Consider the following 23,568-nt stretch of genomic DNA (forward strand, 5'->3'; position numbering starts at 1 on the left):
TATTATAGGGTCATGTGTAATGGATTCGAGGATGGTACACATTCGAGGGTGAATTTCGATCAGCTGGGATTTTCTCTGGTAAGGGAGTTCCACATTCTCTATAGTGGAGATCGAGTGGAGGGTTCTCTCAGCGGTGCTTGGACTGAAGGCGTTAAAATATCCAACGCTGTAATGCTTTAAACGTCTCCAATCCAGTTCTGCCTCCTAACGCTAAGCCTGGGTAAGCTCATTATCATAGTAATGTCTAATTTGAAATTGATGTGCTCGTGTCGTATCTTATCCGCGATCATGCGTTCCAGGTCGTTCGGCAAATTAAGCGTAGCTGCGAATCAGAAATGGAATGCTTTTTTCGTCAATGCTATCAGAGCATGGGTGTGTCAGAAGCGATTCTCACACCGAGCGGTATCATCTAGCAAACGGATCCTCGAATGTCCCGGACAACGTCAAAATATGGCAAAACGTAGCCGTCGCTATATCCAGTTCTCACAAATTCGAAACCGGGGAAAAAAGACGAGCGGATCTGATGTCGAGAAATCGGTGACTGCCTGAATTATACCAGTTTTCGGCCAGAAGACACTAACGTTAAACCGACTTCACAGAACTTAAGCAGTATTTATACAATGTAAGTTCATTCAAATGAAAATTCATTAAGAATAAATTTGTACTAGATTGAACCATAATAAGTTTGATCAAGCTAATATGTAAATTCCCTCATCTTAAAAACCACAGAGAACATGATCGTATGTTTATATGAGATTTACTTCGTTAGAAACCCACCCAAATAATCTGATAGATTAAACGATTTCCAACCCAGGCCTGCGAGACCAATCATCATCCGCTGGGGTCACTTGTACTGCGTGTAACAAATGCCTTCAATACCACGTATGGCTGTGTGAGTTCATCCGCTCTTACTAAGTCATGCTGTCAAGAGCTTAAAAGCATCACGTCAAGACTGTACCAAGTGGTGACACTCCTTTTCCCCGCTTTACATACGAAGAACTGTCGTGGTGTTGCCAGACACCTCCGATGGAAGCTGTCACGAAAACAGTAATCCAATGATGGAAGTATATAAAAAAAATTTATATACGTAGAGTGACAGAGATTAATATAACGAACTTATTTTAACCTTCCCTTGTTAGACTTTATAAACAGTTAATATATGTAAAAAATCATGTAAAATGATTTTTTATAAAAAATATGTTAGTAATATGAAAATACATTGTATGTAGTATTGGTCTTCTAGTGCATATAACAGTTGTCTCGTTTAAATGATCTTATCAGATAAAAGAATATCTGCATGACGCGTTTAATTATGTTTTTTTTTATTTATTGATTAAACTAACACCCTAATATCACACACGTTTGCTATTTTCGTTTTTCTATTAGGCTTAATTACCGTATCACTACTAATACAGTATTATAACTATAAAATATGTGTATTTTGTAGTCAATAAAGAGAATAAATTGGTTCAAATTTAATATAACCGAGGCTGAACTTCAAGGAAAAGCAGTTAGCCTCGTATCGAATCGATTATTAAAATTAAAACTTTTTTTTGTCTTGAGTATAGATTAGTTGAAACAATAAACAAAATCATTATTACTGACCTCTCACTCGTGATTTAATTCCCCACTCATATAGGAGACTATCATTCATAGCCATTGGCTCAATAGGCAAGTCACAGAAATTTCTAATCGCCCTACAAATAGTGCTTATTAGCAGTCCCATGTATTTTCCATACTAATTTCTTCAGGGAGGTGGTGTCGAGCAATTCCTTACTGCAGCCTGTACTGTTGCCAAGAGTTCACCCAAAACTTTGCAGCTGTGATAGCAAGAAAAAATGTGAAACAATCAGGTAATTGTGACACTGACAGTGAAAATGATGATGAAGAGGTTTTTGCTTCTAATTGTTCACAATGCCTAACAATCATTGGTCTTGCCTCCCCTGCTTCTGTACCATCATTGTCAGAGACATGTCCACTCGGAGTTCACATAAGCAAGTCCAGTGAAGATTCAAGTAGCACAACTGCACCTCAAACAGACGTCCACATAGATGCTCAAGTTTTACAGAAGACTCCAGCCCATCATCAGAAGAGTCAAAAGTAGCAAAATGTGATGCTGCACAGTATATGAGTAACAATTTAGAAGATAATGAAGTTCAGAGTACAGAAGATGATGTACAAACTGAAGATCCTCACAAACCTCATGCAAGTGAAGAAAAAATCAATAATATATTCATAAATACAGATGCTGCAAGACAATTTTTAAGCAGGCAATTGTCTTGGGTGTCGGCTGGTGAGGATTACCTTGTTGAATATACAGAGAAGCCAACAAGAATAATTAAGGAAAATGTGTCCAATCTCACAAACTTTGTTTACGAAGGTGTTAAAACTGTTGGTGATAAAGTAGCAACATTATCAAGACACGTTAGTGGAAGCAGTGATAATAACGACACAATGGAACTTCCTAATCCAAATTTTAATGAGGAGCTAAGTTCTCTTCTATACAGTTGTAACTCTAACAAGTTTGAAGACCTTCAATTTTCAACGAGCACAATCAGTAGTGAAAAAGAATTTGAAGCAACAAGAAAAACTGAAAATATCAAAAACATGTCAAAATTAGGTAAAAATATATTGGCAACTGAATTATGGACTTGGGGTGACATAACTCATGGGCAATTGGGTATAGGTGATACAATGAAAAGGGTGAAACCCATGATCGTGATGAGCCTATCAGGTTTTGGCTTACAAAAGGTGTCCTGTGGTAAATGGCATTGTGCGGCGTTAACTTTAGACGGGCGGCTATTTTTATGGGGTTACAATCACTTTCAACAAGTTAGTTTAGAATCTAGGGAAGATAAGAGTGGACCTAAGCAGTTTACCGAAAATTCTGATAGTGATCGCGTAAGAGACATGATAGCCACCGATCACCACACACTTGCCTACACACATAATGAAAATGTTTATTACTTAGGTAAACATACAGATGGCTTCACAGAAAATGTTGTCAATTTAAATGAAAAATGTGAAGTTGCGGATGAAAAATCTAAAGAGACTACAGTTAAATTGAGTGAAACTAAAAGTCATGTGAATAAAACTGAAAACATGTGTTATCATTGGAGAGTGTTATCTTCTGGGAATATAAGTTATTGTTCTATAGAAGAATCGTCTATTTGTCCGGAGTTTCAAAATTTGTCAATTGCTCAAAGGTACTTAGAAGAGATGTTATTGATATATCATTCTTTGGTTAAGCCTTTCCTTAAGAAAAGCAAATCTATTACATTACATTCCAACGTGTACGAAACTGTTTGTGATATATTCGGTGACATATTATATATAACGGCACTGAATGTGCTATCAACATGGCAATATGCTGAGAAGCACATAAGTGAATGTGATATTTCTTTAATAAAAAATCTAGAAGAGTTTATTTTTTTATATAAAAAGTATTATTTAGCTGTAAGCAATTTGATTGTTATTGGTGGTTTCGCTCACATAAATAATATTGTGGATGTGCCGTCAAGTATTTATAATTTATTTAGTGACCAGCTACCAACGAATAAACAAAAATATAATAAGAAGACATTAGAAGTAGTTGTAGCGTTAGCCTTTGTTCAGCCATTAACGAGATTAAGCTCTTACAAATGTATTGCTCAATCTTTGATACGCCATAAATTGAAGAGAAAAAAACATGATTCTAAAACGAGTATTGAGGAAAAAATCAATAAAGTGATATCTTCCTTCGACGGTTTAATAGAAGAACAAGAAAAGAAACGAAAAGAAGCAGAAGGTACAAAGCTGTTCTGGGAAACCCTTGGAAAAAGTTTAGATCAATATAGAACACCCGAAAGACGTCTCATAAGAGATTCAAAAAGCCGGCCCCTTAATCTTGTTAATCCTGGCAGGTTCAGCAGCCATTGGTTCATTTTGTTCAATGATTTGTTCGTTCACGTAAACGGGAGTACAGCAAACATCCATCCATTAGAAACGCTATGGATTGAAGCTGTGCCAAACACAGATTCATTGCAAAACGTCATACAGTTAACAACCCCAGAGGAGGTTATATGCGTTTCGACGATATCTGAACAAGAAAAAACAGAATGGATACATAGCCTGAATGCATCCATTCGAACGGTCTTAAATAAAGAATCTGCTTTCAAACCTCCGTCGATAAGAACAGCTAGTTATACATTTTCTTCTAAGAATATTTTTTATAAAGACGCTAAATATCACGGGAGATGGCTTGACGGGAAAATACATGGCAATGGAAAAATCGAATGGCCAGATGGAAAATTTTACGTGGGTCAAGTACAGTTGAACGCTTTATGTGGACATGGGAAAATGGAAATTCCTGGAGTTGGTAAGTCAGTATTGATAAATATAATAAAGGAAATCCAGAGAATCATATAATTAACGTAACTTCTTTCTCCAGGTTTATACGAAGGTCAGTGGAAAGATAATCTTCAAAATGGTTACGGTGTCCTGAAGTACACTACAGGTGATATGTATGAAGGATATTTCAAAGATGGTCTTCCTCAAGGACATGGTATCAAAAAACAAGGTGATTTCACGTCATCGACCGCAACTATTTATACTGGAGAATGGGTGAATGGTGTCAGGCAGGGCTACGGAGTTATGGACGATATTGGTAAAGGGGAAAAGTATCTCGGCAACTGGAGTGACAACAAGAAACACGGATGCGGTCTAATTGTTACGTTGGACGGAATTTATTACGAGGGTCTCTTTACAGCGGACGTGTTGACGGTAACTTAATAGACATTTGTCATTTCATAGCATTTTGAAATCGATTTATTCATAGGCTTATTATATAGGGTCACGGTGTAATGGTATTCGAGGATGGTACACATTACGAGGGTGAATTTCGATCAGCTGGGATTTTCTCTGGTAAGGGAGTTCTCACATTCTCTAGTGGAGATCGAGTGGAGGGTTCTCTCAGCGGTGCTTGGACTGAAGGCGTTAAAATATCCAACGCTGTAATGCATTTAAACGTCTCCAATCCAGTTCTGCCTCCTAACGCTAAGCCTGGGTAAAGCTCCTTATCATAGTAATGTCTAATTTGAAATTGATGTGCTCGTGTCGTATTCTATCCGCGATCATGCGTTCCAGGTCGTTCGGCAAATTAAGCGTAGCTGCGAATCAGAAATGGAATGCTTTATTTCGTCAATGCTATCAGAGCATGGGTGTGTCAGAAGCGATTCTCACACCGAGCGGTAATCATCTAGCAAACGGATCCTCGAATGTCCCAGACAACGTCAAAATATGGCAAAACGTAGCCGTCGCTATATCCAGTTCTCACAAACATTCGAAACCGGGAAAAAAGACGAGCGGATCTGATGTCGAGAAATCGGTGGACTGCCTGGAAGTTATACCAGTTTTCGGCCAGAAGACACTAACGTTAACCGACTTCACAGAACTTAAGCAGTATTTATACAATGTAAGTATTTTCATTAAGAAATAAATTTGTACTAGATTGAACCATAATAAAATTTGATCAAGCTAATATGTAAATTCCTCATCATTAAAAACCATGCAGATAACATGATCGTATGTTTATATGAGATTTACTTCGTTGGAAACCCACCCAAATAATTCTGATAGATTAAACGATTTCCAACCCAGGCCTGCGAGTCCAATCATCATCCGCTGGGTCAATTAGTACTGAGTGTAACAAATGCCTTCAATACCACGTATGGCGGTGTGAGAGTTCATCCGCTCTTACTAAGTCATGCTGTCAAAGAGCTTAAAAGCATCACGTCAAGACTGTACCAAGTGGTGACACTCCTTTTCCCCGCTTTACCATACGAAGGAACTGTTGTGGTGTTGCCAGACACCTCCGATGGAAGCCATCACGAAAACAGTAATCCAATTGATGGGTAAGTATATAAAAAAAATTTTGTATACTTAGAGTGACAGATTAAATATAACTAACAAATTTTACCTTCCCTTGTTAGACATTTATAAACAGTTAATATATGTAAAAAATTCATGTAAAATGATTTTTATAAAAAATATGTTAGTAATATGAAAATACATTGTATAGTATTGGCCTTATAGTGCATATAACAGTTGTCTCGGTTTAAATGATCTTATCAGATAAAAGAATATCTGCATGACGCGTTTAATTATGTTTTTTTTTTTTATTTATTGATTAAACTAACGACCCTAATTATCACACACGTTTGCTATTTTCGTTTTTCTATTAGGCTTAATTACCGTATCACTACTAATACAGTATTATACTATAAAATATGTGTATTTTATAGTCAATAAAGAGAAAAAATTGGTTCAAATTTAATATAAACCGAGGCTGAACTTCAAGGAAAAGCAGTTAGCCTCGTATCGAATGCGATTAATTAAAATTAAAACATTTTTTTTTTGTCTTAAAGTAATAGATTAGTTGAAACAATAAACAAAATCATTATTACTGACCTCAACTCAACTCGTGATTTTAATTCCCTACTCATATAGGAGACTATCATTCATAGCCAATTGGCTCAATATGGCAAGTCAAAGAAATTTCTAATCGCCCTACAAATAGTGCTTATTAGCAGTCCCATGTAATTTTCTATACTAATTATCTTCAGGGAGGTGGTGTCGAGCAATTCCTTACTGCAGCCTGTACTGTTGCCAAGAGTTCACCCTGCCCTGTTCGTGTTATACGCGTTACATAACAAAAGAGAGGACGATTTATATTGGCGAAGACTGCTCAAGTGGAACAGGCAGCCGGACACCACGCTGATGGCTTTCCTTGGGATAGATCAGTATGAACTCTCACTGCTATCTAACATGCCTTGATATCGGCCTATTCTTGTAGGCATTCTACAAGAATTGACGGAAGACGTATTAAAAGGACCATTGAATATATTTTTTTATAATTTTTAAGCAGTGTTTTCTAAGTGTCGGTAGCGTCGTCAGGGGTAGAAAAGTGTCTGCATGAGATTTGCGAGAAGTAGGGATAACTAAGTATTCATTATTAAATGCTAAAATTAGTGGTTTTACTTACTGAAATATTTATTCTTCCTAATTATAACAAAAGTTAAAATGTTGAATGGATAAAACATTTCTCATGACATGAAATACTTGGGCAAAACAGACTGTAGGAAGGTGGCGAAATATTTTTTTGATGATAAAGGGGTCGTTTAATGAAAAACACTGCTTTAATATTTTGTCTCTAAAATTTTCCTAAAATAAATATTCAACCTAATAAGATTACAATCAGAGATCAATCACATAACATTATATTTTCTTGCAGAAAGTTCTGGACCGTCCATCGTAACTCGCCGTCGCCAATGCTCTCGCCGTCAAAGGAAGAAGTATTTCAAGAGGCTGTTGAAACTCTCCAGCAATTGAAGACCACATTTTCTCCGATAGAGAAACTCCTCGTGATCCGAAGCACTTTCCAAAAGATGACAACAGCGGTGCAACACGAATTAGGTACTTGTCAGAACATAATAAGTTACAAACAATATGATTATTAGCCTTTCTTTAAATAAAAGTTTGTTACTTGCCTTTATTAATTTTCCTGTATGGTGTAAAAATTACTATTCTTTCTCAATAAATGACAATATAAAATTCATATACAAATTACACACATCTATGTATGAATAACACAAAAATTGTTATTGTCATATAAGAATAGGGAATTTTATTAAATATATTGGAATTTAAACTTAAAAAAATATATATATTTTTTTTTTATTAAAACACAAGTTCGTTAATATTATCTGTATCGACTCAGGGCAACATTATCTGTGGAATATGGACGAACTGTTCCCTGTATTTCACTTCGTCGTTGTGAGAGCTCGTATTCTTCAGCTTGGTTCAGAGATACACTTCGTGGAGGACTTCCTGGAGCCCGGGACTCAGTGCGGTGAACTAGGACTCATGTTTACTACACTAAAGGTATGTTTAATGTTTTTAAGGTTAGTTAGGTTAGGTTAGGTTATTAGTGATATATTTTATTCCTTTTGTGGTCCGTTTAAAAAGGTTATGTTTAAAATGAAACTGTCATAGTAAAAAAATATTTTTTCTACGACCGTAATAAAGGAATTTGTCCTTCATTCCAGTATAAAAAAATAAAAATTTCAAAAGAAATATCTGACTATTTTTTTATGCTTGTGATGAAAGTATCTGTGACAGACAAAATATCTCGAACTGTGTTAAAAATAAGTTTATCGGATCATGTCAAGTAACTTATTTTCCGGTGTGAATTTCCAGGCATGCTACTTCCAAATTCTACAAGAGAAAATGTCGATCAACACCTAACTACGATCTCACAATGAACTAAACGTTTAGGATACATTATACAAATGTAGATATCGCCGTGTTCGTGTTATCAATTTAATATATATTTTAAGGAACAAATTTCTATGTTGATACGTAGTTACTGTTATTAACTTTAAATAGTATAAGGAACAATAAGCCAGAGCAATATGATCAAGTGACATTAGCGTTTATATTACTATATTACACAGTCGTTTTGGGAAGTTAGTTTTTGCTTTCTTTTATCAATAGATTTTTATAAAACTTTTTAGATACATTTTCATTCCACTACAGATGAGCCTACAAAGGCCCATTGGTTACTGTATGTGTGAGCGTCTGTATTTTCTGGAAAAATATTACGGGTTTATATCGTCCAATAAATACGGAGAAGTATGCTGAAAGCCAACTTTGTATCGTGACACTAATATGGAGTGTAAACAGTTTTTCATTTTTAAATCTTCGCTTCATGCTACATCTATCATACCGCGTGATATTCCTATTTCTAATCGTGACGTCGTCGTCCGGATCGATGAGAACATGTTAAAGAGTGCTTCTGCCATCAAAACATTAGAATGAGTAGTGGATCTTTCGAGGTACCGAATTGAGGGTACTTTTAAATGTTGCGAAATTATGGGCAGGTCAAAGTCTCTGTGGAGATCAACGTTACGCATATTATCGTGATCTTGAAGCGGTTCTGGAGTGTCTCGACGAGTTTCGGATTGCGAAGAGATACAGCCAGATAACGTATGACATTCTGGGTCTTATGCTGGGTTTGTATCACGTCAGCTCGTTTTTAAGTGACATCTTACTCCGCTTGCATAGAAGAGAATAGACAAAACCGCGAAAATAAAGTGTCGGTTTCTGAGTTTCTTTTTAGTGTTGCGAGGATGACATTTCCTTTTCTAGTGTCACACCTAGGTGATTGGTTTCATTATGCTAAGGGATAGGAGTACCCAATATTTAGATCTCCCAGGGGACATCCATCATCGACCTCGTTTAAAGAACACTGCCGTGCTCTTCTCAGGGTTTAGGTCAATACTCCATTTCCAAAATGAGACGCTTAGGGCGGAGGCCGCGGCTTGGAGTCGGCCGTGCATGGACAGCGGATCCCAGTGGATGTTATAGATTGCGATGTCCGCGTTTAGTGCTAGCTTTGTGGGGCTGGGAAGCCAAGGGATGTAGATAATGATTATGGAGTATAGCGGGGGAGAGGCCGTACCCCTGAGGGACTCTGGTTCTTATGGGTCGAGACGAGAAACCCCTCCATTGTGTAGTGTAGGTAACAATTCGACGTATAGTCTCGTATAGTACGAGTCTGACTCTTTGATTTGGTACAACTCTTATACATATCTATGGTGCCATATCCTCTGGGCCCGTCGAATGTATCGCCAATTCGAAAAAAAAGGCCCCGGTCCTATTCCTATACTTCGCAAACAGTGTGACGATGCAAAGTTGTAGTAAGCAGTGTTTACAATTTTGTCATTAATATATAAAACTGTATTTTGTTTGACGTTACAAACTCGGTGTAAGGTTTCTGGACTAATATCAAGTTCCGATAAGACTCATCCTTGTGTCCATTTAAAAAATTACGACGATGCGTTTACTACTACCTTGTAATATTTTTCTTAAAAACAAATAATCGTGTGGACATTTTGAAAGGTCACGCAAATATTTATATTAGGTAACAGTAACAGAAAACGGAACTAAAAAAGCCGTAAATGCTATAATAAAACAATTTCGATGGCCCTATACTTTAAGTTTTTTTTCTTGTAAAGCTTTTATCCAATAGTAGTACGCAGCCAAGTCTCTTTTATTTTTAACTTTCATTCACATTTTGCTCACCTACCCGTTAGTCGGTTACATTTGGTACGAGCCGAACTCCTTGTATTATATTATTCTAAATGCTTTATAGAATTCACCGTATTAAAAATTGTTAGTATTTATATTATTTAAGGTTTTGTTGTTCGATGCAAAATTGTGCCAAAGAGAAAGTTGTGTTAATGATTGTTCAGCGAGCGAAGCTTTTGTTTATTCCCTAGTTAGCAATTTTTATTACATAAAAATATAATTTATTTGCATAGCTTTAATTATCATTAAGTTTTATATCATGCTTGCATATTAATTAAATAGTATAAAAAATAATATTATAATGTGCATAAATGTCGCTTTAAATTCATGATAGTATAATAATTTTATTATATAACCTTATAACACCACACTAGAATATTCATAAAACCCAAAGTACAAGTACAAATGTTTAAAACAAAATAAAAATTATTGTTTATATAAACTATTATGTTATTTTATTTTTATATTGAACCATATGAATAACTATATAAATGTTAAGTACACAACATATCATTATCAGGGAGCGAAAAGTATGGGGGTTCCATGAATTATCATAAAGCATAGTGTATTGTAATCTGTAACATGTAAATTTATTATATATATATATATATTAAATTGGAATAAAACATTGATTTATATAAAAGTTTTTTGTTTTTAAATTATCTATCAAAATAAAGGAATAAAAATGACACAGTTTATTATTAAGGCTATTTATTTCATTCCTATAAAATAACATACCAAATGTCTCTTTTGTACAACATCATATCAAAAATGTACACCACTATATAAATTTCGTCTCGGGTAAATGTTACCCATTACTCGTGTCACCTATTCCCTTGCTATTACATAAATATTATAATTATCGTCTCTTACATGCCTAATCTCTGATAGGTATAAAATGATCATATTTTTTTTTTGTTTTTGGATTTGTTGTGTAATTTTAATATGGCAACACTACAATGTTAATGATATAATACATAGTTATTAATGTTACAAGCTATAAAAAAAATATGATCATAGATAAAATGAAAAAAAGTCCACTTCAAATCCCTCCGGTAGTGCTTCACAATGTATCTACATACCAACAACTATAATTGTCAACTTACAACAATGACAAATCCTGTTTACAACAAATTCAATATAGTATTGCCACTACCTAAATGACTCTAAAATGAAAATATTGTCGTTTGTCAAGCATTACGGAACTATTATAACACAATCCTGTTACCAAAACGATATATTGTTAGTTAGAAAACTATTTATTTACTAATATTTCGCTTAAAAATATAAATCTGAAGACATATTTTGATCTAAATAATAATAATAATAATAAAAAAATCTACATTAAATACCTGATATTATGAATGCTGTAAATATATTATCTATTGAATATATAATCATTGTAGGTGGGTAGCCGGTTGGTACGAGTGTCTCATGCAAACTGTTTCAAAAGTAATGTTACAGGGTACACTAAGTTTATACTAAAATTATATTAAAAACATTCCTTGTTCCTGACTGATACTATTTTGTACTTTTATTTTTGATTTTTCAGAACTCGACAATGTTATGAAAAAAAAAAACTAGGTAACAAACAAATTAGGCCCATAACATTGATGTTCAAATTGAAAGCGTGTCCAGCAAAATTATTAAGAAATCAATTTAAAAGCGCTATAGCTTCGACTTAACTGTTACATTTATACATACGACAACTTAACAGTGAAAGTTAGTAGATAGAGAAATCATTAAAATTTACCATAATATATAATATTTAATCAAAATAAATTATATAATTACATGGATAAAAAAATAATGCTGTCACATCATAGTGAAACATGTAAAAAGCAATAGAAATATAATAACTAGGGGTGACTATGGGCACTGTACAATGAGTAACATTGTTTCTCTCATATATAATGGCTATATGCAGTACACTTATACATATCGAGTTCTGTGCAAACTATTAGGACATCCGTACTAAGTTAGTAAGATTACAAAACACACAGTTATTGCGTTAAAAATCACTATTACACATAACTTACGCTAACATTAAAATACGATAAAAAAAAACATTCGTCAATTAATTAAATAACAATGAATTCACATCTTAAAAAAAAATACTTTTATGACAAAAAAAAAATATCAATAGATTTTATTGCATGCATTAATCTTCTATATAAATCGAAATAATTAACAAATATTTAATTTCTAAACAACATGGACGATTCTGTGATTATTATTATTATTAATTAATTTATTATTATTATTTTTTTTTATAATTTTTCTTCTTATAAAATTTTCACGGGGAACATTGTTTTGTATTCGTTCGTTTAATGTACATTTGAACAACAGACATCTTAAAAACTATAGAAATCAACATATATATTACTATGACATCCTAGAACTATGTTAATTCTTAAGAAATAAATGCTCTACGTGGTATCGGAAGAAAACAAAACTTCTATTACACACGACCAGAAAAAAAAACCCACATACAGACTACTGCGTTTCATTTCAAAACTATTCTTTACAAATGTCAAACAATATATTATATATTTTATTTATTAAAAAAAAAAGTGAAATATTATTATATAATAAAACGCAAAAGTATATGATGGTTGTGATAAAACTCTTTTCGATATATAAAAAACGATATGAAAGGGACGGTTGGTTCAATCAAAAAACATTTGCTATGTTATGATCGCTTGACATCTGACCAAAAACATCTGGCTGAGGTCAACGACCCTCGAAATTAATAAGGGCATCCGAGCAATAGTTTTTACATACTAAAAATTATGTATAATCACTTAAAACATGCACTTTTATATACATACTGATGACTAAATAACAAATGTCCATAGCAGAGGATTGCTTCAAAATTAACATTATTACATATATATTAAGTTAATAATAAAACAAAAAAAAAAATCTTATTTACATTACCAGAACAATATGTGGTCGTATTAATAAGGAAGAATATTTTTCGCTAAGCAATAAGATAATAAGACGTCGAGCGCCAAAAAAAAATTAAAAAAATTTCAATACATTTATACACCATGTATAGTCGCCGATATAAAAAATTACTACATCAGAATGTGCGTCACGAGTGCAGTTGTTCAGTAATCGTCTGCTTAAACAACTAATACTGAAAGCACCATTATTTCATCCTAATTAGTCGAAAACTATTTTAAAGATTTAATTTTGAATTCCGTTTCATACACTACACACAAGGCTGCTATACGATTCAGTAAATATTACAGTAAAAAAATAAATTTAAATATTGATTTCTTCCTTTAAATATTAGGATGCAATTCGAATGATTTTAAAAATTTAAAATCTTAATTTTAGCAATAAAATGTTCAATTATATCTGAGTCCTTACTCGATATTTTGTTACCAAGTTGCAATATTATAAGGAGATATTACATTAGTAACAAAAATAATAGTAAACTCAGTGAAGCCTCGCGCGTAGTTTCATTACGTTTAGTAACATCCAAACTTTGTATAATTATTATAATAAAAAAAAATGTCATTAAGATATATACATTTTCTAATTAATACTGAGACATTAAAATCATTGTGCTGCAATACTGACATGAATTCTGAACACGATGTATATATAAAAATATATATTACTATACATATATATATATTAAATTCATTAAGTCATATAAGTCGACATCTTGCGGGCGGTTCAAAATATTATCGAAAAAAAAATATTTATACAGCATGCTCTGATTTTGATCGAATAAATTATCAGTGTTAATCATATATATATATATATATATAAAAATTGTACTTTTTAAACACGACCCGCTTGATATAGGATTAAAAACATCATCCCGTACATGATTTCTTTAATAAAAAAATATAGATTACAAATATTATATTATACCATTGATTTAATTCATCGTATCAAACTGCTCTAAGTAAATTTAAAACTCGTATGACACTGACCCATTGACATTATTGTCTTTAAGGCAATTCATATACATGTTATACGATAGAATATTATATAATTCGCAAAATAATGGTATGTACACACTAGTCATTATGATAAACCGATCACATCAACGCTTATGTGCACAAACCTTTATATAAAGCTAATGTTACATACGTTTAGAAATTGTCATATAATAATTAAAAAAAAAAAACAACAAACAAATCTATATCAATATAGCCAGAATTCAATTTGTGCTCCATTGATTGATTCATAGTGCGATACGATACACTTCTACCCTTAGTATTAGTTTGCATCATGAAACTAAACACACGTAGTAAACATATCATGCCCCTAACGTGAATCCCACTCCACACACCATGTTAAAACTGTAAACTGCGTTCAGTGTCGCCATGCAAATTCGTTGCAGGGGTACTTAATAGTTATTCCGCCGCTTACTTTTTCGTTATATGTACACTATAGCCGAGGATATATGTCGTCTTATAAGTATGATAAAGAATATATATACATTCACGGCGGCTACATCAGTTCCACGTGTATATAACAGCCGGTTAGAGAAATTCGTGATTGCAGGAGTCTCCGTATTTATATAAAGCGAACAGCTCGAAACAATTCCCATTACGGCGGCATCACTCGAGACGGGTAACACTAACTTAGTCATATTTGATCCCAAGCACGATATAAAAACGTTGAAATCGATTTCGATTCGATAAAAAAGACGAAAAAAAACACATTTAAAATCGATACTATCGGAGGAATAGAATAGAAATAGATGCGGAAGCTAAACATCGTAGGATAGAACGACCACAGACACATTATACGGACTTACGTACTAACAGATACCTAATATGTAAAATAGGTACAAATAACGTCCTTACTAACCAGAAGGCAAAATTGGCACTTAAGACGAAGTTAGCTCCTTTCTTGATGATCGTCCCGAGGACGGCGAGCGCATGCGCGTGCTGCGGCTGCGTTCGAAACTGGAGCACGTGCTCGCGGGCTTGAAGCAAGTGCTCGCGCGCGTCGAGCACTGGCGGCATCGAGCACGTGCTGTGTCGCGGGCGCTATGTCGGCGAGCTCTGTGCCGGGTTGTAGGGGTGGTTAGAGTTGCGCAACACTGTGTACACACTGTCCACCTTGCTCAGTTTCTCGAAAAACGGTATCAGGTCCAGGAGCTCGGAGTCCGTCATGTCGTCGAACCACGAAGCGACCGGCACCTGCAAAAATCGTTACATACAGACTTCATTAAACGTAACAAACAAATTAATATACATGTCTCACGTTCTATTTGCATTTTGAAAAGTGCTTTCATAATCTTTTAAAAACCTTGTATGTTTACATTTTACTATAATAAAGCAATACTCCTCTGACAAAACTTCTATAGTTTCAATGTCTCTCACTGGACCCAAACAAAGAAAAAGTTCCAAAAACATATATATATACAAGTAGTATAGCGTCTCACAGCGTTATCAGGGTGGAAGATGTATGATGCTGGTGAGTTGTCGACTATGACGACCCGTCGCAGATCCCGCCCCAGGCTGTTCAGATCCTTGACGTAGTTCCCGCGGTGGAACACACAGCTGTCCCGGAACAGACGAGCGCGGAACACGCCCCATCTATAATCATGTTCACAAATTATCATATTAAATGTTCCCAAATGTTCTTAAATGTTCCAGTGTTGACAAATGTGCATGGTGAGTTTTTTTTATTTTATTTATAATAATACGAATTTATTTGTTATACAATCTAAAGTCTTCCTAACTGGTATGTATACTTTGACATTGTGAAATAATTATTTATTCCTTAGAACCGATGCGACTTATATTAATATGTAAATTTATGTACAATAAATATCCTCTTACATGTACCTCGTAGATACAAAACACTCAGTCGTTCAGTACAAAATAGATTTCTCAGCATAGTCTGTCTCAAAACTATTTAATAAATAAAATAAAGAAATATTTTTTTACGATATATTACACATATGTATGTGAGTGTGATATACCATCTAACACCTCAACCCAAACATGTGAAAATTTTCATGATTAAATGAATTTTTTTTTATTGTATCTTAAAAAAAATTATTAAATGAAAGTAAAGTATTAATTGTATAAATTAAACAGTAATTATAAAATTCGGGTTATCGAATTAATGTGATGCACACTCTTAAACTCATACCACGATTTTGTAAAAAAAATATGAAAATTGAATTTAAAATACTTCGACACACCTCTATCTGTATTTTTCAACGAGAAATATAAAAGTTGCCTTTTACCAGTTCATTCAATACTTTTTGGTACAAAGTAACTACAAATAGTAATAATTTATTGTACATAACATAAGATATCTGGCAATATTAAACTTAGGTCTTAAAAAAATCTTACGTGGGCAACACCAAATAATATTTAAAAAAATTACAATAGTATCCGTTATTATGATTTTTAAACAACAAAAGAAGTGTTATTGAAGCATCCATCATAGTCCTTCAAGCCGACGTACTTATGATAAACGTACGAACAAAACGTACTTAGCGCCTTTCACTAGACCTTTTGCTTTTATATTATACTGATACCATTGTTTTGTTACAACTTACACTTATACGACCAAAAGACGTTGACCTCTTAACATCACTATGTGTATTTTTCGATTAAATAATATATAAATATTATTACATAACAAATTAAGATTTAAATTGAATTTAGCAAATAAATGTTCATCAATAAAAAATATATCCAACGGACATATAAGTATGATATGTCTAGATAAAAAACTTAAATAAAATCTGACTTCATTCACTCATTTTATTGTAGTATTAAAATTTTCCATTAATAACGTATTAAAACTGGTTTATAACAAACAGACACCTCGTCTGCCCGTGATCACGGTTGCTGCAAAGTAACCGAAACGTCGGGATTATGTAGTTTTTTAAATAATAAAATCCGCGTAGTAAATCCGAATAATACTAGTTTCATTTAAATGAATACTCGCGAAAATCTTAGATCTCATTATGGTTTATAACAAATCAAACTTGGTAAATGGAGATATTATTTGTTAACAACCATTTTAATTGATCTCACCTGTCTAATAAGTCAGCGACCGGATCCGCGTACTTCGCCAGGGAGGCGGTGAAGAGCACGCACTCGTATAGTTCACCGCATCTTCTTAGGAATTCGTCCACGTGCGGCCTCTTCAGGACATACACCTGGTGGACGGCACCATCTATCTCCACTGGTACCACGAAATCAGCGTTGTTGATCGGCTGCCAACATACCAAACTATCAGTTCATCATTCATCATCCCTCACACCTCACAGACCGACTATTTTTCCTATCTATAATGTAAATGTCACTTTTATATTAATCCAACTTTTACTCATTAACATAGCAGATATATAAAGCAGATATTAGAAATTTAATGCACCAATAATTTCGACCCGTCTCATATATTCCAGATATTTTCTTTAGCGAGCAGTAAATTATTATTATTATTTTATATACACTGTGTACATAATTTTTAGCATAGATTCGCAAGTTTTATTTCATGCCAGTTTATCATTGGTCGTTTTCAATGTTATCCACGTATTTCCCGTCCATGTAAGATTTAATAAATATAAAACACATACATTAAAACACACACACGCACGCATGCAAGCACAAACACACACAGACACACACACATGTACATTCACACACACATTAAAAATGTAAATTAGTTCGCCATAACAAATTAATATAAAGTGACAAGTAATTTGTCAAATTCAAAACAGTTGATTTGATCACAAGAATATGAAATATATTGATAAAGCTCTTATCATTATTTGATTTCTTTATTGACATTCTTACCAGCGGACATAAAAGTTATCTGCAACATCATATTAATCAGTCAAATTCAGTATTTAAAAAGTCTATAGAATTTTATGTTGTAAGATATTCGTTCACAGATTCTAACACAATAATAGTGTCAAGAAGTATATTAAAAAAACTGGGAACACTATTTACTTTATTTACATTTAAAGAGACGAAATATATACATAGTTCCAACCTTCAATTTCGATCGAACAAACGATAGAATATACATCACTGCATTTATAAAATAAGGTTCGACATTATCGAGCAGTTTTTAAGTTATTTTTTAAAATAATACACTTATTTAAAAAAGGCCAATCCCCGTGGGAGCTTAAATTTATAGACCCTGTTTAATTATTAGTGGAATGAACCAAAACATGAGTTGAATAACAATGCTTCTAGAAGAACGTAAACATAATGAAACGTTATAAGCATAAAGCGGCAAACTTTACGCCATATTAATTCATATCATCGTATTATGAAAATTTGCGCGCGAAATTACATAGCTATTTAACAACGATGACAGATGTCCCTTGATACTAACGCCAACCCTCCGCCTAGTGTTGCCATATGATTAGCATTCTAATATCCAATTCACTTTGAAAAGTCTAGTAAAGACTGGACGAATAACTAGTGATGAATATTTAGAGTTTTTGCAATTACAACAATAATTATCAGTTAGTAAGTTCACAAAAAAATATCATCTCAATTTTAATCGGATGTATATATATATCACACGTTTGAGAATTAATATTTTTCTATGAATATCATCAAAAACCATGGCAGCGTTATGAAAACACAATGAAGCTAATTAATGCGCATTATAATCGACTGACACACTGTTAAACTATAAGAATCCGACGTGCAAATAACAACACAAACGCGACAACACATAATTGATGTAATTAAATCATAAACTTTATTGATCTAAATAAAAAATATATTCCCTCGTCATATTAAAGTAGTTTAAAAGATCTTATTAAACTTATTCAATTATAAAGACCTTTAGAATTATGAATAAATGTTCTAAGTGAGTTAAAAGCACGGTTTTATTGACAATTGCCAGTTTTATTCTCTTTTTATTTATATAATAGAATATTAATTCCAAACACGTAGAGATCCGTTTGAAAGTAAAACAATAGTTACTGTGACAGAAATTTATATCCCTTTAGTAAGGCAACGACCTGATACATCCTGGGATGAATTATCGATTAAGAAATTTAGTAAATTTTCTATACAAATTATACAAATATAATAAAAACCTTTTTTATATGCAAAAAAAAAAAACGTTATCACTCAAAACGAGTGCGTATGTATCGTTGTGAAACAGTCCACAGAGTTCCTTCAACTTCCGAGCTAAAATTATATTCTATTTACGAGACTTTAAAATATGAAAAATAAAAAATAAAAATATTTTCACAATATATTTAAAAAAATGTACCTATTTAAGATTTATTTTAGGTGGGCACGCCAAATCGAATTCGATACTTAACATGCTTAAATCTTGAATGATTTAACACCAAAATAATAAAATACAAAATAAAAAAAAAATTGAGTAATATTATAATTTAAGTGCGTTAACATTTTCTTATATATTTTATATGCAGTTTTATAAACATATTTAAAATTTTCCATAATAACTTAGTTTATGTCATCTAAGCACTAAATTGGAACATGAAAAAAGTAAAATTCAGAGCTATTTTCAACTTCAATACATTTTTTGGGCCACTTAAAACATTAAAGTTATTTTAATTTCTATATACCGTAGCAAGTTCAGCAAGATCAATTAGCTAGTTACTAAGAAACTAGGCTCCCGTACGAATGAGTCAACGCAGACTTATTTGGATATTAGATAACGTCAAAAGAGTGAAAGCTATGACAGAATCGTCTTCGTCTTCCTTCATAGCTATGGTTAAAAAAAAAAAACAAATGAATGACAAGGAATAAATTGTTTGAATGTATTCGATAACAAATATTTACCACATACAGATGTATCAAGTTACAGTCCATTCATTCTTTTCAATTAAACAACTGTGAATTGTTTTGTCATTCTTTCTTCATTATATACAATTAATTTTCGTAAGAAATCGCCTTGTTGTTTTTTTTTTCTGGATATTACGACCGTTAAAAACTTATAATAGACTTTTAACAGGCTCATACAGAATAATAGGCTTCTTTACCTATTAAGAAGAAACTTATAGCATATCAATACTTAAACTCCTATGGAATTTAACTTTCAGCAACTGTTATGGTTGCTGAATTCTCAACATCAGGTTCAATGTACAATAATATAATATGCTAGGTACATCTGAAAATCATATATATTTTTTTAAATTCTTGTCAGATGAAACATTCTTATTAGAAATCCAAAATATTAGCCAGATCTAAATGTAAATATGAGATTGATATATATACAAAAAAATTATTTCATATAACAGAGAATTCCTAACATCCAAATATTACAATATAAATTAACACTCAGCCAATGTATATAATTGTATAGTCTACTAGTGACCTCATGCATATTTTTATAATATATAATCTATAATAATTATGTGTTATTATTTAAGTGGAATTATATTTTAAATATTTATTACTGGACAACTTATAAATCTATATTTAAAAAAAAAATGTAAGCTGGAATAAATTTCACATCATAAACTCATATTGGTGAGTTAATGTCGCATAAATAATTTATAGAAAAAATTATATGTTAAATTATAGAAATAAATAATAATAGTCATACAACACTTTATTATTGTATTTAGTATGACATTTAAAAGACATCCTAATTCCCTATAAATTACAATATGTTCTATTTCCACAATTATGTTGTATTGGACATTAAAAAATGTCAATGAATCGTTTAAATTTTATAATTCAACTAACAATAAATGTAACAAAATCACATGTTAATAATTTAATTACTTAAAATATCTAATTTTTTAATTATTTCATATAAAATATTCATTCAACCAGAAGTCATTTGTTTTAATTAATTACCCACTGTGCTTAATGAACATATATCATGAAACATGTTTTTCATTTGGTATGGCTAAAGTGCAACTAATTATATAAATTTTAAATATAGATGTTTATATAAATAAATAATGCAATTATCAAAATCATTCCCTTTTTTGCTAATATATTTAAAGTCATATTTTTTTTTAATACCGCTCCAATAAAAGTAGATAATTTTGAATGACTATGGGATTCATTACATGTACTACAGTATACCCGATTCTATTATTAATTTACGGTATCCATTGTTAAGAATAGACAAGATCGAGGATAAATATAATCAATTCCGAGAGGATAAATTAACTTTAATTAAAAATTTTTAATAATACAATTTTTTGTTAGTGTTAAAATTATAAATAAAAATAATTATTTGTTCTATAGATAACTTATTTCAAATATCTCAAGTATAGTTATTTCTACAATAACACTGACACCTGTCTTTATTAAGAAAATTGAGAAGCTATTATAATTGATTAAATGAAAAAAAATAATAAAAATATATATGAATTAAAATTTTGTATTGCAAGATAACAACAACTAAATCATAAACCTTAGAAAAATGTCCATGCTATGACCAATTCTTAATAAGATGGATAGATAGATATTTTCATCATCTAAATAATTTTCTTGTATGAATGTCGGCAAGAAAGGTATAACTAACTATAATTACGGACACAATTCTAATTGAAAACAAAACCAAATCTATATTATGATATAGTGTTTATGTTTTATGATGACTGATCTCATAATAATCTCGATATCTTATTATTACACAATGATAACCAAATTAAACTCAAAATGTAAACAGGCTCCTGGACTTTAAATTACATAAATAGCACAGATTATAAAAAAATAAAAACAAACAAACCTTACCTTGAAAGAGCTGTGTACTAAGGTTTCGTCGAGATCTATGACCATACATTTTTTGTGCATATCCTGATGTCTCACTGGTGGTAATAAAGGTCGTGGTGCATGATCTGACATAACAAGAAGGGGGGGTGACGCTCTGCCATCGATACTGTTGGTGCCATTTCCACCGGGGGGCCCTTTTCCGCGGCCCCCACGCCAACAACACAGTAAAGATCGTAGGAAACCTCCACCGCCACTTGACTTCTTGCTCCCCAATGGAGTGGAGCCAGAAACTGGCGTTCCATCCTCGTTATTTTGCTGTCCGCCAGGCGAAGACCCTATAACAAACAATTCGGCCAAACTTGACACCGCACTCAAGGAAGTTCATTCGCACTCTGGGTGTGCCGTTAAAGACAAATTCTCAAGGTTGCTTGTGAGAATGATATCGCTGCCACACGTTTGAAATGTTTACTTCAGCGTTGTTCTCACAATAAAAATAATACGAGTATATACCGACCACAATTTTCTTACATTAGAACCATTAGTGGTACACTTATACGTTTCGTTGAAAGGTAACACTACACGCTCTAATTTCATGGCAGTGGGTAACAGGTGTAGCTGGGTTTAGTTTTACCTCTTTCAGATCCATAGTTGTTTAATTGTTCGTCATCCCGTGACACTTGAGTTATAATGGACGATGCGTCCATTTAAACATTTGTTTTGGGCCTTGGTAGAAATGGCAATGACGTTATTGAAAAATTTTAACACCATAAAACTATTTTTTATCTTCCTTTTATTTCACAAAATGGCAGGCTGGCTCTGGGCAAATACCAACTAGAAGCGCCGCCAACATTACAATAACACACACTTTATCTCTCTCTATCATACTAAGGAAGAAGAAGAAATTGATATATACATTCTTTAAGTTACTGAAATTGTCAACAACCTTTTACGTTTGAATGTTGCTAGGTTAACAAATGTAACAAGAAAAGTGTCGTAATAATATATTCAGTTCAGTTAATGTTATTTTTCAGATATGAAAATTAAAGGTAATCGATCGTATTTCGGTCGAATTTATTAAATTATTTAACTTCGGACTTGAGTTCAACTAATTTATCATATTATGAATTTTAGTACAACGTGCAAAAAAAAGATTAAATTGTTATAAGACAGAATTAAAGTGTTTATAAGTTACGTATACACACCGGTGATTTAATTAATAAAAAATGTTAAGCAGTACACAAGAGTACTTGGTATAAATATTAATATCATTTATTTACTTTATCTTGTATATAACGCAAGAGAAACAACTTTTTAGTAGTATATTATGTATTTATTTAAAAATAAATATTTTTTAAAAAAGCTTTTCATTAACGTCAAAAGTTTCAATAGTCTGAAAGTGATCTGTGAATTGTGTGTAATAGTCGATTTATTACATTACAGATTATTGAATATGAAATTACGTATAGAAAATAATCCGATGGGAGATTTTTAGATTATGAATACAGATTTGAATAGTTTGTTTTAAAAAATTCAGTTTTTTGCTAAATTCAAATATTTTTTTCCAAAAATAGGTAAAAAATAACAAGAGGCAGAAATATGATGATAATTGTTGGATCTTAAAATTATAAAACACTTTTGCTAGCAGATTCGGTTTGTTTTACACATCGAAGACATTTTTATGGTCAGCATCAATTGTTTTGGGACTTAAAAATACAAAAAGTATCACAACTTATCACAGCGTTGTAAGTAAAACTGGTGCAAATAT

At 32.3% G+C, this 23,568-nt stretch overlaps 2 protein-coding genes across 2 annotated transcripts; one reads left to right on the forward strand and one right to left on the reverse strand.

Moving 5' to 3' along the window:
• The first annotated feature begins 12 nt into the window (after window positions 1-12).
• On the forward strand, window positions 13-10,824 carry LOC116779345 (alsin). The gene is given in 13 exon segments (XM_061523420.1): window positions 13-133; window positions 196-220; window positions 300-460; window positions 1,752-2,054; window positions 2,057-4,357; window positions 4,430-4,761; window positions 4,830-5,044; window positions 5,125-5,452; window positions 5,638-5,891; window positions 6,603-6,779; window positions 7,271-7,452; window positions 7,757-7,920; window positions 8,236-10,824. Coding segments are annotated over 13 exon segments (4,611 nt in total). The 3' UTR covers window positions 8,284-10,824.
• Window positions 10,823-22,735, reverse strand: LOC116779683 (carboxy-terminal domain RNA polymerase II polypeptide A small phosphatase 1). Its single transcript, XM_032674081.2, has 5 exons — window positions 22,435-22,735; window positions 21,825-22,138; window positions 17,163-17,344; window positions 15,548-15,701; window positions 10,823-15,302 (listed from the first exon to the last, which is right to left on the reverse strand). Exons 1-5 carry the CDS (start codon window positions 22,505-22,507, stop codon window positions 15,150-15,152), a joined length of 876 nt encoding a protein of 291 aa, XP_032529972.1. The 5' UTR covers window positions 22,508-22,735; the 3' UTR covers window positions 10,823-15,149.
• Window positions 22,736-23,568: the final 833 nt, after the last annotated feature.

Source organism: Danaus plexippus, chromosome 2 (genome assembly GCF_018135715.1).
Source record: "Danaus plexippus chromosome 2, MEX_DaPlex, whole genome shotgun sequence".
Lineage (NCBI taxonomy): Eukaryota > Metazoa > Arthropoda > Insecta > Lepidoptera > Nymphalidae > Danaus > Danaus plexippus.

Bases quoted from the DNA above. Each gene is read 5' to 3' on its own strand.
- LOC116779683 (XM_032674081.2), bottom strand. From the start codon at position 22,507: ATGGACGCATCGTCCATTATAACTCAAGTGTCACGGGATGACGAACAA. The intron at 22,139-22,434 runs GTAAAACTAAAC...TGTTTGTTATAG, and splicing joins CAACTATGGATCTGAAAGAG to GGTCTTCGCCTGGCGGACAG. The intron at 15,303-15,547 runs GTGAGACGCTAT...CGATTTTTGCAG, and splicing joins TCTTCCACCCTGATAACGCT to GTGCCGGTCGCTTCGTGGTT.